This window comes from Crocodylus siamensis, chromosome 8, assembly GCF_052110815.1.
Source record: "Crocodylus siamensis isolate JL-2025a chromosome 8, ASM5211081v1, whole genome shotgun sequence".
NCBI lineage: Eukaryota > Metazoa > Chordata > Crocodylia > Crocodylidae > Crocodylus > Crocodylus siamensis.
Genome location: NC_143402.1, coordinates 63,310,539 through 63,323,351, shown reverse-complemented (window position 1 = coordinate 63,323,351; position 12,813 = coordinate 63,310,539). Strand labels below are relative to the sequence as shown.

Sequence of the window (12,813 nt, the reverse complement as noted above, 5' to 3'; positions counted from 1 at the left end):
TAATCTGGCTGCAGCTGGCCAGTTGGGAATTTACCTGGCTTGTGTCCCAACCTTTCCCTCCTTTCATCATCTGGGTGTAGGTTATGTATTAGGGAGGAGGTGGGACCCCTACAGCAGTTCTTGTCTGGCTGTTTGCCTACAACCACCAATGGGTATACCCATGCCTCTTGCAATCCCTAGCTAGCTGTTGTCACTAAAGCAGGCCCTAGGCTGCTGTAATTTATATCAGTGCCAGGGGTAGGGTAATTTGAGAATCAGACATAGTCACTACTGCCTGTGCTCTTCCTTTGTTGGGTATATTTTGGTGTAGAAGAAAGTCTGGCTCTAAACCCCAAAGTGCAAGTTAGATTCAGCAGAAGAGATTAAGAAAAAAATAACCCATAGCAATATATTACTGTATTCTGCTTCTTTTTTTTTTTTTTTCATTTGGAACAGATTTTCATGGACGTTATGCAAAGATGCAAATGTGTGCCTAACAGCCAAACTCACTGCTGGTGTGTGTGGAAAACTCCATTGGCTTGAAAGGGCCTGCACTTGTTTTATACTACCAGGGAATATAATCCTGACCACTGCCGTGATACTACACGGTGTGTTCAAAGCACTGTGTTGTGAGTTTTAAAAAAATGCATGTGTTAATACAGATCCTTATATTTAGTTCTTCAGTTACATGCCTGTTCATTTACAGCTTCAAAAACTTTTAAATTGAGCCTGGCAAGGATTACCTTATTTTTTCTCGCACAACATGCAACTTTTTCCAAAAATCAGCTGCTGGAAATCTGAGTGTGTATATTATATGTAAGAAATACAGAAACAGCAGATTCTGCTGCTTAGCACTGAAACTGAAAGTGAAATCTGCAGTGATGCACAGGCTTGGCTCTTTGCTGCTGCTCATTATCTTACTACCAGGAAAGATCTCCTCTGCACCCCCAACCTTTATTGTGCCTTTCAGAAACAAGCTGTGTATGTGAGAGTGTTGTATGTGAGAAAATACAGTCAGTGTCTAAGTTTAGCCTCTTAAATTAATTGTTTTTGGCTACAGTATGAAAGAAATTAATTTCCAAATGTATTCAAAGTCTGTAGAGAAGTATACATATCTCACTGAATACTTTGACAAATTTGATTAAATGTCTAATTTTCAGTATGAATAAAAAACTGTTGGCCAACATTCCATTAATATTTGTAGTATTATACTGCCAAACAAAAATTGACTGAAAATACATTAATGACTGCTTTTGAAATATTCTGTGGAAATGTTTGTGGGGCTCATGCCTGTAGGTAGCCTTAATTCCTTGCAATGGCTATGTGTTTAAAAACATATTAGCCACGATGGAATCAAAAAGGTGTGGTTATGCTGTATAAGATTCCAGTTCAGACCCTGAGTAAGCAGGTGTTTATTGCTTTGCAAGCATGGGCTATGTGTTTGTTTGCAACAAGTCTGAATATAGTTATACATTTCATAAATGTAATACAAACATATTCCCCCTGCCAACAATGCTTTCTCACCTGCCTTTTCCAATAATACAAACACTAAAAAGCAAATAATCAGTTAAGATACTAAATAACTTCTTAAAACTTCTCTTCATTCCCTCTTCTACCAGGTATGAGCAGCAGTTTCCTGCATGTTCATCATATGTATTCTTACCAAGAAAATGTCTTGATTTAATGGTTTTATTATGGTTGAATAGAAATATGCAAATGTTTCTATAGGGCTTCAGATAGGTAAGGTTCTGGGTGAGTGCAAATGTCAAAGACATGTTATGTTTAAAAAACTAAATGCAAGAAGCATGGAGCGTTCCTGTCTCTCCATAGATTTTACTTAAAAAAAAAAAAAAAAAGGCAACTTCTACAATGCTGATGTGAATTTCATGTTTGTATTTCTGGCCTTTCATCTAGTATGTTTTGACCATAGTGTGATGCTCATAGGAATTTTTCATGATTTTAAAACACAGATGTTAGATGTTCTAAGTATAGGAGGGAAAAGAAGTGTTAGCAGAGAGCAACTTGTAATCTATTTTTAAAATATTGAAAGAAGAAAACCCATCAATCTGAGTTTGAGTGGAAAAAAATTGAAAGCAGCTCCATTCATGGAACAAACTAGAGGCAAGATTATGCCCTTATTTGTGAGGATACACGTTGAGGGGGAATAGCATCTCTTATGCCCTACACGTATCTCCTTCTGGAAGTGACAGAACACAATCACCTAGGAGTCTTGCTGCAGTATATCCCTGAGAAATGTATCTTTGTGTCTGCTTTGAACTATCCTGCCTTTCAAGGCTTGGATGGTTCAGATTTGAGGGGAGCACCTGGTACAACCTCATCTATTACCATGCACAAAACTTGTCTTTATTGTATGCATTTGTTGTACAGCACAGAATCACTTTCTTTAGAAAATGAGTCTGATGATGTGTACACAGCTCTTGGTAGCAACCTGATCTTGAGGGGAAAGAGGTGGTGTGGCTACCCGGCTAGTGTTGTGCACAGGAGGATTCATCCAATACTACTTTTGGATAGCTGGCAGGTTACTCTCTCTCTGTACTTGTAGTTGTTATTCCTGTTTTATGGACAAGGACTGAGCCTTATCTACACCCAAAAGTTAGATTGAAGTTTGTAAAGAAACTTTAGAACAGCATGTCTTCAGTTGGTTAGCATGTTCACAAATAATTGTACCCTTTTGCTAACATTAGCTTAGAAACATGTTTAGTTAAATCGGTTAAGGCTGAGCTTGGACCTTAACTTTTTTTAAGGGCATTGGACTAAATCCTGTTGGCATCCTGAGGGCCTTGGCAGTATAGGCAATGTAACTTATTTTGCCAATATCACGTAGGGTGATGCTTGAAAATGCAGTCCTTGTTTTTTCCTCTCCCTGCTGGTGCCTCGTGGGAAGAAACCTGCTGGTTTTGAAAGCATCTACGCCAGGGCCAGCAAGGGCACAAAGGCTATTGAGAGATCTTCATGCAGGCGCCCAGGCTGTCTTGAGGCCAGACCTCATACTGGACCAGCCACATAGTTGGGATGGAGTTACATGAGCTTTCAAATGCAAGATGCTCTTCCTCAGATCGTGGTGAAGAATGTCTTGCATTCAAAAGCTGGTCTAGATCTGTCCTACTGCCACCCTTGGTCTGATAACAGCTGTCACCCCAAGACCTGATTTCTGGACCATCTTGGCTACGGTGAAATAACAGGGGCTGTTTCCCCCTCTTCTGTCCTGCATTGGGGAACAGGGGCCGCTTCCAGACAGGGCTGTGGGAGCGCCTGGGGCACTGTCCCTGCCCCGGCGTCGGGTGGTGCCCGCTGAGCGCCGGGCAGGGCAGGGGGCTGCGGACACCCGGTGCCACGCGAGGCCCCAGCTCCGCTGCAGCGCATGTCACGGGCACAAGGAGGGCGGCAGCGGGCGAAAGATCCCCGCAGGCCGCTCGGCCCCTCAGCGCTGGGGCCGAGGTCGCTCCCCAGCAGCCGGGCCGGGTATCCGCCGCGCCCAGCCCTGCGGGCTGCCATCGACTCCAGCGGGGCAGCTCCGGGCCGGCTGCCCGCTGACTCCGCCGCCGCATTTTCCAGGCTGCCGCCGCGTTCTCGGGGCTCGCAGCCGAACGTGCTGCGCTGCGCCGGACCCCGGCGCCGCTCGCCATTGGCCGCTGCCTCATAGGCCCATGGGCGTGCGGGCCGCGCATTGGCCGCGCGCCGCCGTCCATCAGCAGTCAGCGGCCTGCGTCAGGCTGGGTTGAGCGGCGCCTCCTTCCCTGCTCAGTGTCTGGCGGCGGCGGCGGGGCCGGTGCGGGCGGCGGGGCCGGGCGGCGCGGGCGGCCCGTTCGCTAAGATGGCGGCGGCAGCGGCGGCGGCGGCGGCCGTGGCGCGGCTGGAGGGCCGCGAGTTCGAGTACCTCATGAAGAAGCGCTCGGTGACCATCGGCCGCAACTCGTCGCAGGGCTCGGTGGACGTGAGCATGGGCCACTCCAGCTTCATCTCCCGCCGCCACCTGGAGATTTTCACCGCCGCGCCCCCGCCGCCGGCCGGGCCGGACGGGCCGCCGCCTCCGCCGCAGGGGGACGCCGCCGCCGGCGGGGGAGCAGGGGGCGGCGGCGGAGGGGGCGACTTCTACCTGCGCTGTCTCGGCAAGAACGGCGTCTTCGTGGACGGCGTGTTCCAGAGGCGCGGGGCGCCGCCGCTGCAGCTGCCCCGAGTGTGAGTATGAGTACGGGCACGGGCCCGGCCGCGCCGCGCCGGCGCCTCCCCCCGCTCCCCGGGGACCCCTGCTGGAGGCGGGGGGCGCTGCCCCGCTCCGCCGCGTGCTGCGCGACAGCCGGGGGTCGGGGACACGCGTGGCCCCGCGGGCCTCACGGCGGTAAGGCACCATCCCCCCGCGCGGCGCTCCTCCGGGGGATATTTTTCTGTCCCTCTACTGCCCCGATGAAGAGCACCCGCCGGGTTCACTTTCCGCCGGAGCGCGGGGGGTTGCTCCTGAGGCGGGGTGGAGGGGATGGGAGGGGAGTGCTTCCCTGGATGTTGCCTGTCTCGGTGCAGGGCTTTGCTGAAGAAACCTGCAGCTTGATGCGCTTCAAGACATGCCGGTATGTCCCAGTCCTCGCCTGAGGTGTTGTCACCTTGTGAGACTGTAGGAACAGAGATCTTTGCAACATGTCGAGATATCATCAGGCAGACAGAAATGTCTAAAAGCTTTCTGTAACTCCTTAAAAATTAGCTGAAAATGCTTGAGTGGCTTGTTTCATGCTGGTAATAGTACAGGCTTGTTTACCACTGCTTTTTTAAACTTTATTTAGAAAATCAGGGGCAGAGCTTGGTAGCTCTTTTTTTTTTTCTTTAAAAAAATAACAGAATTCCTCAATCCTGTCCATATTTTATGTAGTTTCTCTTCAAGAGGTGCAGCCATAAAAAAAAAAATCATACCATCTCAAACCCATGCTTTCTAGGAAATGCTAATTTTGAAAGGGTTTAAGTGGCTGTGTGCATAGTGCTGTATAATCATAAATACTGTTGGATGACATGTTTGACCTCTAACAACTGTAACTTCTATTTTTGCTTTTTGCTTTTTAATCTTAATTGCTTTGTGATGTAGCCAGTCTGGGTTTGTTTTTTTCTGTGTGTTGTAGCTGATTTCTTTTTAAATATTTTTATCTGATCATATTTTTAAAATAAGCGGGGAAAATGCACTCTTTTTTTAACCTAAAAATACGCATTGAGTATTAATAAAGACGATTTCTAACAAGTCTGAGCATTATCTGTAACCTACTCTAAATAGATTAAAGCTAATTTGAATGATTTAATCTGCTAGCAAATTTTTATGAAATACCTAAATTGTCACATGCACAGCACATTTACAGCATCCTGCTTTTGTTAGGCACTTGATGTGAATCTTGAATTGCATTTTGTGTGACCTTTCTTGTAAATCTATATTTTTTCCATATTCTGATGCTAACTGTAGTCAGGAGAATGTTATACACGCTCCTGTTCTTTGGTTTCTTGTTTCTGTTTTATCAACAAACCTTTTTTAATGCAAAGTTGCATTGTCTTGGCAGTGGAGGCTGCAGTAAGGAAACTGGTGTCTGCTTGAACCTGATTGTGTTAAATGATTGCACCATTTCTTGGAATGCATGGTAGTAACCCTCACTTTTGAGATGTGCAAGTTGTTTAAAGTAGTATGTACATAGTATAGAATGTAGGTGTGGTGGTAAATCAAGCTGTATGAAGAAGGTAGCAGACCTACAAAGGTTGTTAGAAATTCATAGAACAACACTGAACACTAAATAGATCCATTTCTTTAGTTAAGTGATGCATGAATAACTTACTGTAAGAACAGACAAGATTGACAGTGCCACCAGTGGGTTGTTGAATGAGATCTGCTTACTCCTAAATGCTGTTGCCCAGCTTGTGTATGCCATTTTTGCAACATAAAAAAGACCATTTATGTAAAAGGTAAACTTTAAAATTAACGTTTGGTGGAGTAGCAGCTTTCTGGCTTTGTGAAGTTCTTTATATGGTAAAAGGGTGCTTGGGCAAATTCAAAGCAGTCATCATTAGTTTGCTTATAGCAAGTTATTACTCTGAAGTGTTGATGATGACTAATGTTTGAAGTCCCATTCTCAAGTTTCATCATGGATTTAAACTGACAAATTGAAGCTTATCTGCAAAAATTTAAATAAAAAATCAGGTTATTTAGATAAATCCAAGTGAGGTAGATCTATTTAATAAGATGAATTTTAATTTAAACTCATAGTTTAATTTTTGAATGATACAGTGTTCATATTTTACTACTTATGAACCTGATGATAATTCATACTTCAAAAATTCTGTTAAGCTCGCAGCAGCATATCTTGTGATCAAACTGTAATTTTAAAAATCCCATAACAGCAAAGGCCATTTAGAAGCAAATATAAACTCTGCTTGCTCCATCCTTTTAAATTTTAGTTTTTGAAGTAGTTTTCAAAACTGACTAAGGAGCTAGAGATTAAAAGGAATTAATTTTTAGGATGCTGTGTAATATCTCTTGGCTTTTGTTTCCTTCAATAGCTATTACTTTCATAGAATATGCATACTGTGGTGTGTGTATTCACCCTATTACAGTACTTGTTTTGGCAGCCTTATTCCCAGAACAGTGTTAATCTCAAAGCTGATGCAGTAGTAAGTAGGTAAACAAAAATCCAGGGCAGTTTGAAACTCCAATAACAGTAAAGGACAGTCTTTCCAACTATTTTCCTGATGGCACACGGTGGCACCTAAGAGAGTAAATGGCTTAGGGAGACAAAAGTTTTCCCAGTTGACAGCCTGTTTCATCAGATGAAACAGAGCTTCACAAAACCAGAAAGCTGCTGCTGTACATTCCAGATGATGAAGTAGGCTGTCATCTTCTGAAGCTTATGCCTTTCTGAACCAGATAGTCTCTAATGTGCTAGTGTGTCCTGCCTTCTGCTTGATTTTAGACTAAGATGGCCAACTACCTCTCTCTTATTTCATAACGGGAAAGGATAAAGTTCAGGGTTGGCAACCTTTTAGGAGCAGCGGACTTAAATAACACAGCTTAGTCTGCTGTTGCTTCCCCCTTATGTCAGATTGCCACAAATGTGCTTGCTGTTCATCTCTGTGAGTAAGATGAAATCGCTTTATGGGCCAGATCCAGCCTGTGGGCCATAGTTGATAAGGAATAAAAATCTTTCCAAATGTCTCAGAAGCACTGAAGCCAGTGAAGCTTAAAGCAGAATAAAATAAAAACTATTGCAAACCCAGCATCTTCTTCTAAAAATTGAATTTTTTTTGCTATGCACAACTGAAATGGCTTAAGTACAATTAATATTTGAACACAATTTTATGCTGTTACTGTTTTTTCCTGTTTCTGGAAAAGAGAAGTTGACATCTATTGTTGCAATCTCTTGCAGAGTATGTAACCTAAAGATCTGGGGAGAAGGAATCCTTGACAGATGAATAAATGTAAAGCTACGTTTGTTGCTATAATAAAGAATATTACAAAGATAAATGCCAGCTAATATTACACGTTTTGTTGCTGTTGATTAGCTAACTGCTTCAGTCACTGGAAATTCCTTTGGATAACACTTCTGAAGGTTTTGCTCCATAATTCAGAAATTACACTATATGGAAATGGTGTAGGTTTTATTGTGTTTAACAAGACATATGTACTGGGTAGGGAGGAAGTTGTAGCAATTTTCTGTTTACATTCAGTAAGTAGCTCCTCTTTCAGTATGAAAACTGAAGCATGACAACGAAATGTTTTGAAATCTCAACTACACTTTACTGGTTTGCATGGATTTAAGTAACACCCTTAGAAAGTGAACCTTCCTAAGACAACACTTATTTTATAACTATAGTTATTGAATTGGTTTCAGGTTGAAGTCTGTCAAGAGCTCCTGCCAGCTTCCATGGAAGCATGGTTGGTTTAGTAAATAGTGGCATTTTGAGCCTGAAATTTTAAAGTACATCATGTATTTAATTTTTTTTTTTATTCTATGATACCATGAAATGGATACTAAACCTAAAACAATAAAAATGTCATCTTCTTGATAAAGGGAAATGTACTGTGTGTAGTTACTGTGGGTTAAATTTAAGAAAGCAACACGGAGTATCTAGGAAAACGTTAAAATGTGTGATGTGATAGTTACTTCAAGTATGCAAGTAAAGTCAAAGTGATGAGCTAATAGATCACAAGAAGGTTTATTAATGGTGATATTGAAGGTTATAAATTCAATTATTCTCTTATCTGGTTAATAGGAATTGAGAAATACAGTAGAATTTCAGTAGTCCAGTTGGCAAGCATGAAGTATGTCGTATCTTATGTGAGCGAGGAGAAAAAAGAAGGGGGCCACCGCAGTTGGTGAAAGTGGTGTTGTGCCTAAGATATTTATAACGAGGGTGGGCAAAATGCAGCCCACAGGCCAGATGCAGCCCACCAGACCATTCCATTTTATCCAGCCTGCGGAGCTCCTAAAAAATTTAGAAAAGTAATTTTTATCTGCCCTGACTGCCTGTCATGCAGCCTTCAATGGCTTGCCAAACTCAGTAAGTGGCCCTCCACCCAAAATAATTGCCCGCTCCTGATATATAATTTCGCATTGCTCTCAATAGGTTGGAAGTATTTTTGTTCAATAATACACACTTGAGAGCTTGAAGGTCCTTGAAATGCTGGCCTTGTATGTCTTTAGGCAGCAAGTCTGGCAGTGAGTATTGTAATGAAACTCCACACTTTGTATGTTACTGATGATTTTTGCTTTGTAAAAATTAATTTATCATTAGGAAATGATATACCATTTACATTTTTAATTAAATGATATGCCATTTAAATTTAAATAGTATTGCAGTACATACAGTATATTGAGTGTATAGAATAGTTTAGCTGTCTAGATAAGTACATAGTGGCTCTAGCTCAAGGTGTCCTGTTGCAACTGATTAAATAGCATCCCTAGTCAACTCATCACTCTCTGAAGACTACAAATGTTAATATCTATATACTAGATTTTCCCACTTGTTCTGTGGAGAGGACCATGTTACATTTTTAATTTGATTTGCGGACCAGACCACTGACTCAGTGGGCATTGCAGTGCCCTTAAATCACAGTAGCTGTCCCACTCATTAAAACTAAGTTATGAAGATGATGACTCTGTGTGCTAATTAAACTTCTGCTTAGTGAAATTATGGTGTCTTTCAACATCACTTGGGTGAAGGGAATGATGTCTGGGGGCTCTACAGAACCACAACTATTTCAGCACCCTGTGTGCACTTGTAATTGCAGTTATTTGAATTGTGTGCACAGGTGCAGTTACTGTATGAATTAGGACTGTGATTGCATGTGTTCTGTGTGTGCATCTGATACTCAAAGTGTCATTAGGATTGAATTAACAATTGAGATGAATGGGACCTAACAGCTCTTCTGGAGTGGTTGCTGGCTGATTTGGATGATATTTGTAGTCTTGTATTGGCTTATTTTCCATTCACATTTTAAATGTTTTCTCCCTGAATATAAGAGCAACTTTGGCAAACTGGCCAGCACCACGAATGAAAGGAACCTGGGTGTAATAATTGACCACAGTATAAATATGAGCCGGCAGTGTGATGCTGTAGCCAGTAGGGCAAATAATACTCTGGTATGAATCAACCAATGCATCTCAAGCAAAACCAAGAAAGTGGTTCTTCCACTTTACTCAGCATTGGTGAGACCACAGCTGGAGTTCTGCATCCAGTTCTGGGCGCTGCACTTTAACAAGGATGTGGTAAAGCTTGGGAGAGTCCAGAGAAGGGCCACCCATACGATCAGAGGATTGCACAGCAGGCCATGCAAAGAAAGATTGAGAGATCTGGGACACTTCAGCCTGAAAGAGAGAAGGCTGAGAGGGGACTTGGTAGCAGCTTATTGCTACATCAGGGGAATACATCAAGGGCTCGGTGAACAACTGTTCACCAGGGCACCCTTGGGAAAAACCAGGAGTAATGGCCACAAACACCTGGAAGACGATTTCAAGCTCAGAATTAGGAAAAGCTTCTTCACAGTTAGGGTGTCCAGAGTATGAAATAAGCTCCCTCCAGAGGTGGTGCAGTCACCTACCCTGGAAATTTTCAAGAGGAGACTGGACAGTCACCTCGCTGGGGTCACCTGACACCAGTTGTCTTTTCTTCCTGGTGCAGGGGGCTGGACCTGATGATCTTCCGAGGTCCCTTCCACCCCTAACCATCTATGAATCTAAGAGCTGGATACTTCTGTAACTTCTGAAAGCATGTTTGAACAATCTGAAGCTCTCTTTTGCTCTCTCTCTCCTTTTTTCCAAACTTTTGTATTCAGATCACTCACTCCGCTTTATGCTGTCCGTTCACAGTATCTCATGAAGTTCATGATAATTTTTGCTTCTGTAGTTAGTCTACACAGTGCATACCTACTTTCCCTTGAACCTGAAGCTGCCATTGGAACTAGGTAAAAACTTCAAATAAGATGGATTTGTCATGTGGGTTGGTTTTTTTTTAGACCCCACTGCCATAAATATAACAATTTGAACTAGGTAGTTGAGGTTTGTGGGGGAGAAATTTGGGTGGGGGGCAGGGGGAGGTGTTCCTTGGAGTAATTTGTATTGACTTGTAATTTTAGACGTGAAACTAAAATCTACAAGTTCTGCATGTGGCCTACCAATCAAACCTCAGAATTTTTAGTTTACTTTTTGAAATGGCTTATGTGTGTCCATTGACATAACAATACGTTTTAATAGTTAGATATAAGTTTAAGTTTTTGGCAGCTTTAAATTAAATATCTTAAACATCAGGAGGAGTTTAGCTGCATTTCACTGATCAATAGCAGCTCATCGATCATTATCAGATGTGTTGTAAACTGGATAGAACCATGCTGTTTAAAATGAGACTGCAAAAAGAAAAATTAAGTTTAAGATTAAGTTTATATATTTTTGGTTAACAGGTTTTGGCTTTTTTTGCAGTATACAAAAGGAAAAAAATCCTTATTTATTCCATTAATAATTGAAAAAAGTTTGAATATTTAAAAAATGTTACCATAATATATATCTTCAAATACTGGCCTTTGCAGGTGAACCCTCAAGATGTTGCACTTAGACCAGTTTATTTTGTTAGTAATTTTTCTTCAAGGTGTTTTATGTCCATGATGTGAAAGGGATTTAGGTGTTCTCCTAACATTTATTTAAGAGAATTTTATGTCTGTTTAATAATTGTATGAATGATCATGCATGTCAGTTGACTATAAAAGCAAATATATTCCCCATATAGCTAAATGAATTGGGGGAAACCAGGAAATCATCTAAAAATATCAGTAGGCTCTCTTTTTTGCAACTCTAATTGTGGAAGAGAAGGATTGATGATCTGCTTTAAAAGCAGAATGGATTCTAACAGGAGAAAATATTTTGTCTGTTTTTATAAAACCTGAAAAATATTTATTCCATTTCAGAATTTCCTTATGTGCAATAGAAACATAAGATGACTTCTGAGATCCCCGTTACACAGTTGTATGCATGGGCTTATTCATGCCTAAATTAAATATGATCCTTTTCTACAGCTCTTTTTTTAAGGGGTTAAGTAATGATAGGTGGTTTTTAGAAATAAGATATTTAAATTGTCTTTAACTTTATTTTTGCTGCTAGTAAGGTTAATAAATTGAATTTAAGATGAAAACAGGAAAAATAACACAATAGTATCTTTTCAAAATAATTGGGACCATTTAATAGTAGTTGTGTATTTCATATCAGTGCCCAGAGATATTCAGGTAATAAGGATATTGCCTTGCAAATTCTAGGCATGGATCAAAGTATGTGCATCTTAGAAAACAGTTTTTGCTTCTGAAAGAATACCAGCTTTTTGAGTATATCTTGTATTTTGGGGAGATGGTATCCTGTTGTTCAGTATGAATAATTTTTCATAAGAAGACCGATATTAAAATAGTCAAAATAGGAAAGTAGCTCGTGCGTCTGACTGCTACATTTATTGAAAAATGCAGGAATGTTTTTTGAGGGTTTTTTTAGTCCTACATTTAACTAATTTGTCTAAAATTTCCAGGAGTATATTCTGAAAAAAAACCTGTACACTTAAGATCATAGTGTAGTTTGAGGTCACCTCTGTCATCTTTAAGAGTTTTATAGAGGGATATAAGTGTACTAACTAGCTGATGTCTCCCATTAAACTTCATGTTGTGCTGTTAAGATGATAGTTTTATCAGCTGCCTCACTTTTGACTCTAAAAAGTGAAAACATAGTGACAGTTATTTCCTGTGACCTTCTGCCTCTGAGATTTTTGACCTATTCACAGTAGGCATGGGGGAAAAAACTTATTTGTATCACAAATCTTTGTGGACTAGTGTGGGAAGCAAATATTACAGTATATTGCTTAAGTGAGAGTGCTGGAATGTTTGGTGTCTCCTGGCTTTTATGTACTCATAGTCCATGGGTAGTATTGATCCTTGGTTTTGTAGCATCTGATTTTTCCAAAATGGTAGAGACAGGTTTACTAGCTCTCTTAAGTTCCATCATAGATTTTATCTTGCAAACTTTTTTTTTCAGCTGTGCAGTTTATATTACCAGTATAGCTGGTATGTATATCACCATTTTGCTGGTCCATAAGAACCAGAAAATTAATTATTTAAGTCTTGATTTGCAGACAGGCACCTACTTTATTTTAAGCACATAAGTATTCCCATTAGCTCATGTTAGTAAAGTTGCACATGTTTAAGTGTTTGCAGATTCAGGACCACAGAGTAAAACAAACCGAGGTAATTTCTCTGTCAAAGCTGTCTGAAGTGGCAAAAATAAATTACATAGAATTAGCGTAAAACTGAATTAATTTTAAGATGCT

The 12,813-nt window shown here is 41.1% G+C and overlaps 1 protein-coding gene across 2 annotated transcripts in view; it reads left to right on the top strand.

The window, feature by feature from the left end:
* FOXK2 (forkhead box K2) overlaps positions 1–12,813 on the top strand; it is an 88,796-nt gene that overhangs the window by 21,307 nt on the left and 54,676 nt on the right. The window contains exon 1 of one of the 2 annotated variants that reach the window (XM_090059098.1): positions 1,927–4,179. The exons of the other annotated variant lie outside the window; for it this stretch is intronic. Within the exon in view, the coding sequence (XP_089915224.1) occupies positions 3,815–4,179 (365 nt within the window). The 5' untranslated portion in view covers positions 1,927–3,814. Of the gene's footprint in view, positions 1–1,926; positions 4,180–12,813 lie in introns of those variants that run through there. 2 annotated transcript variants of the gene reach the window in all.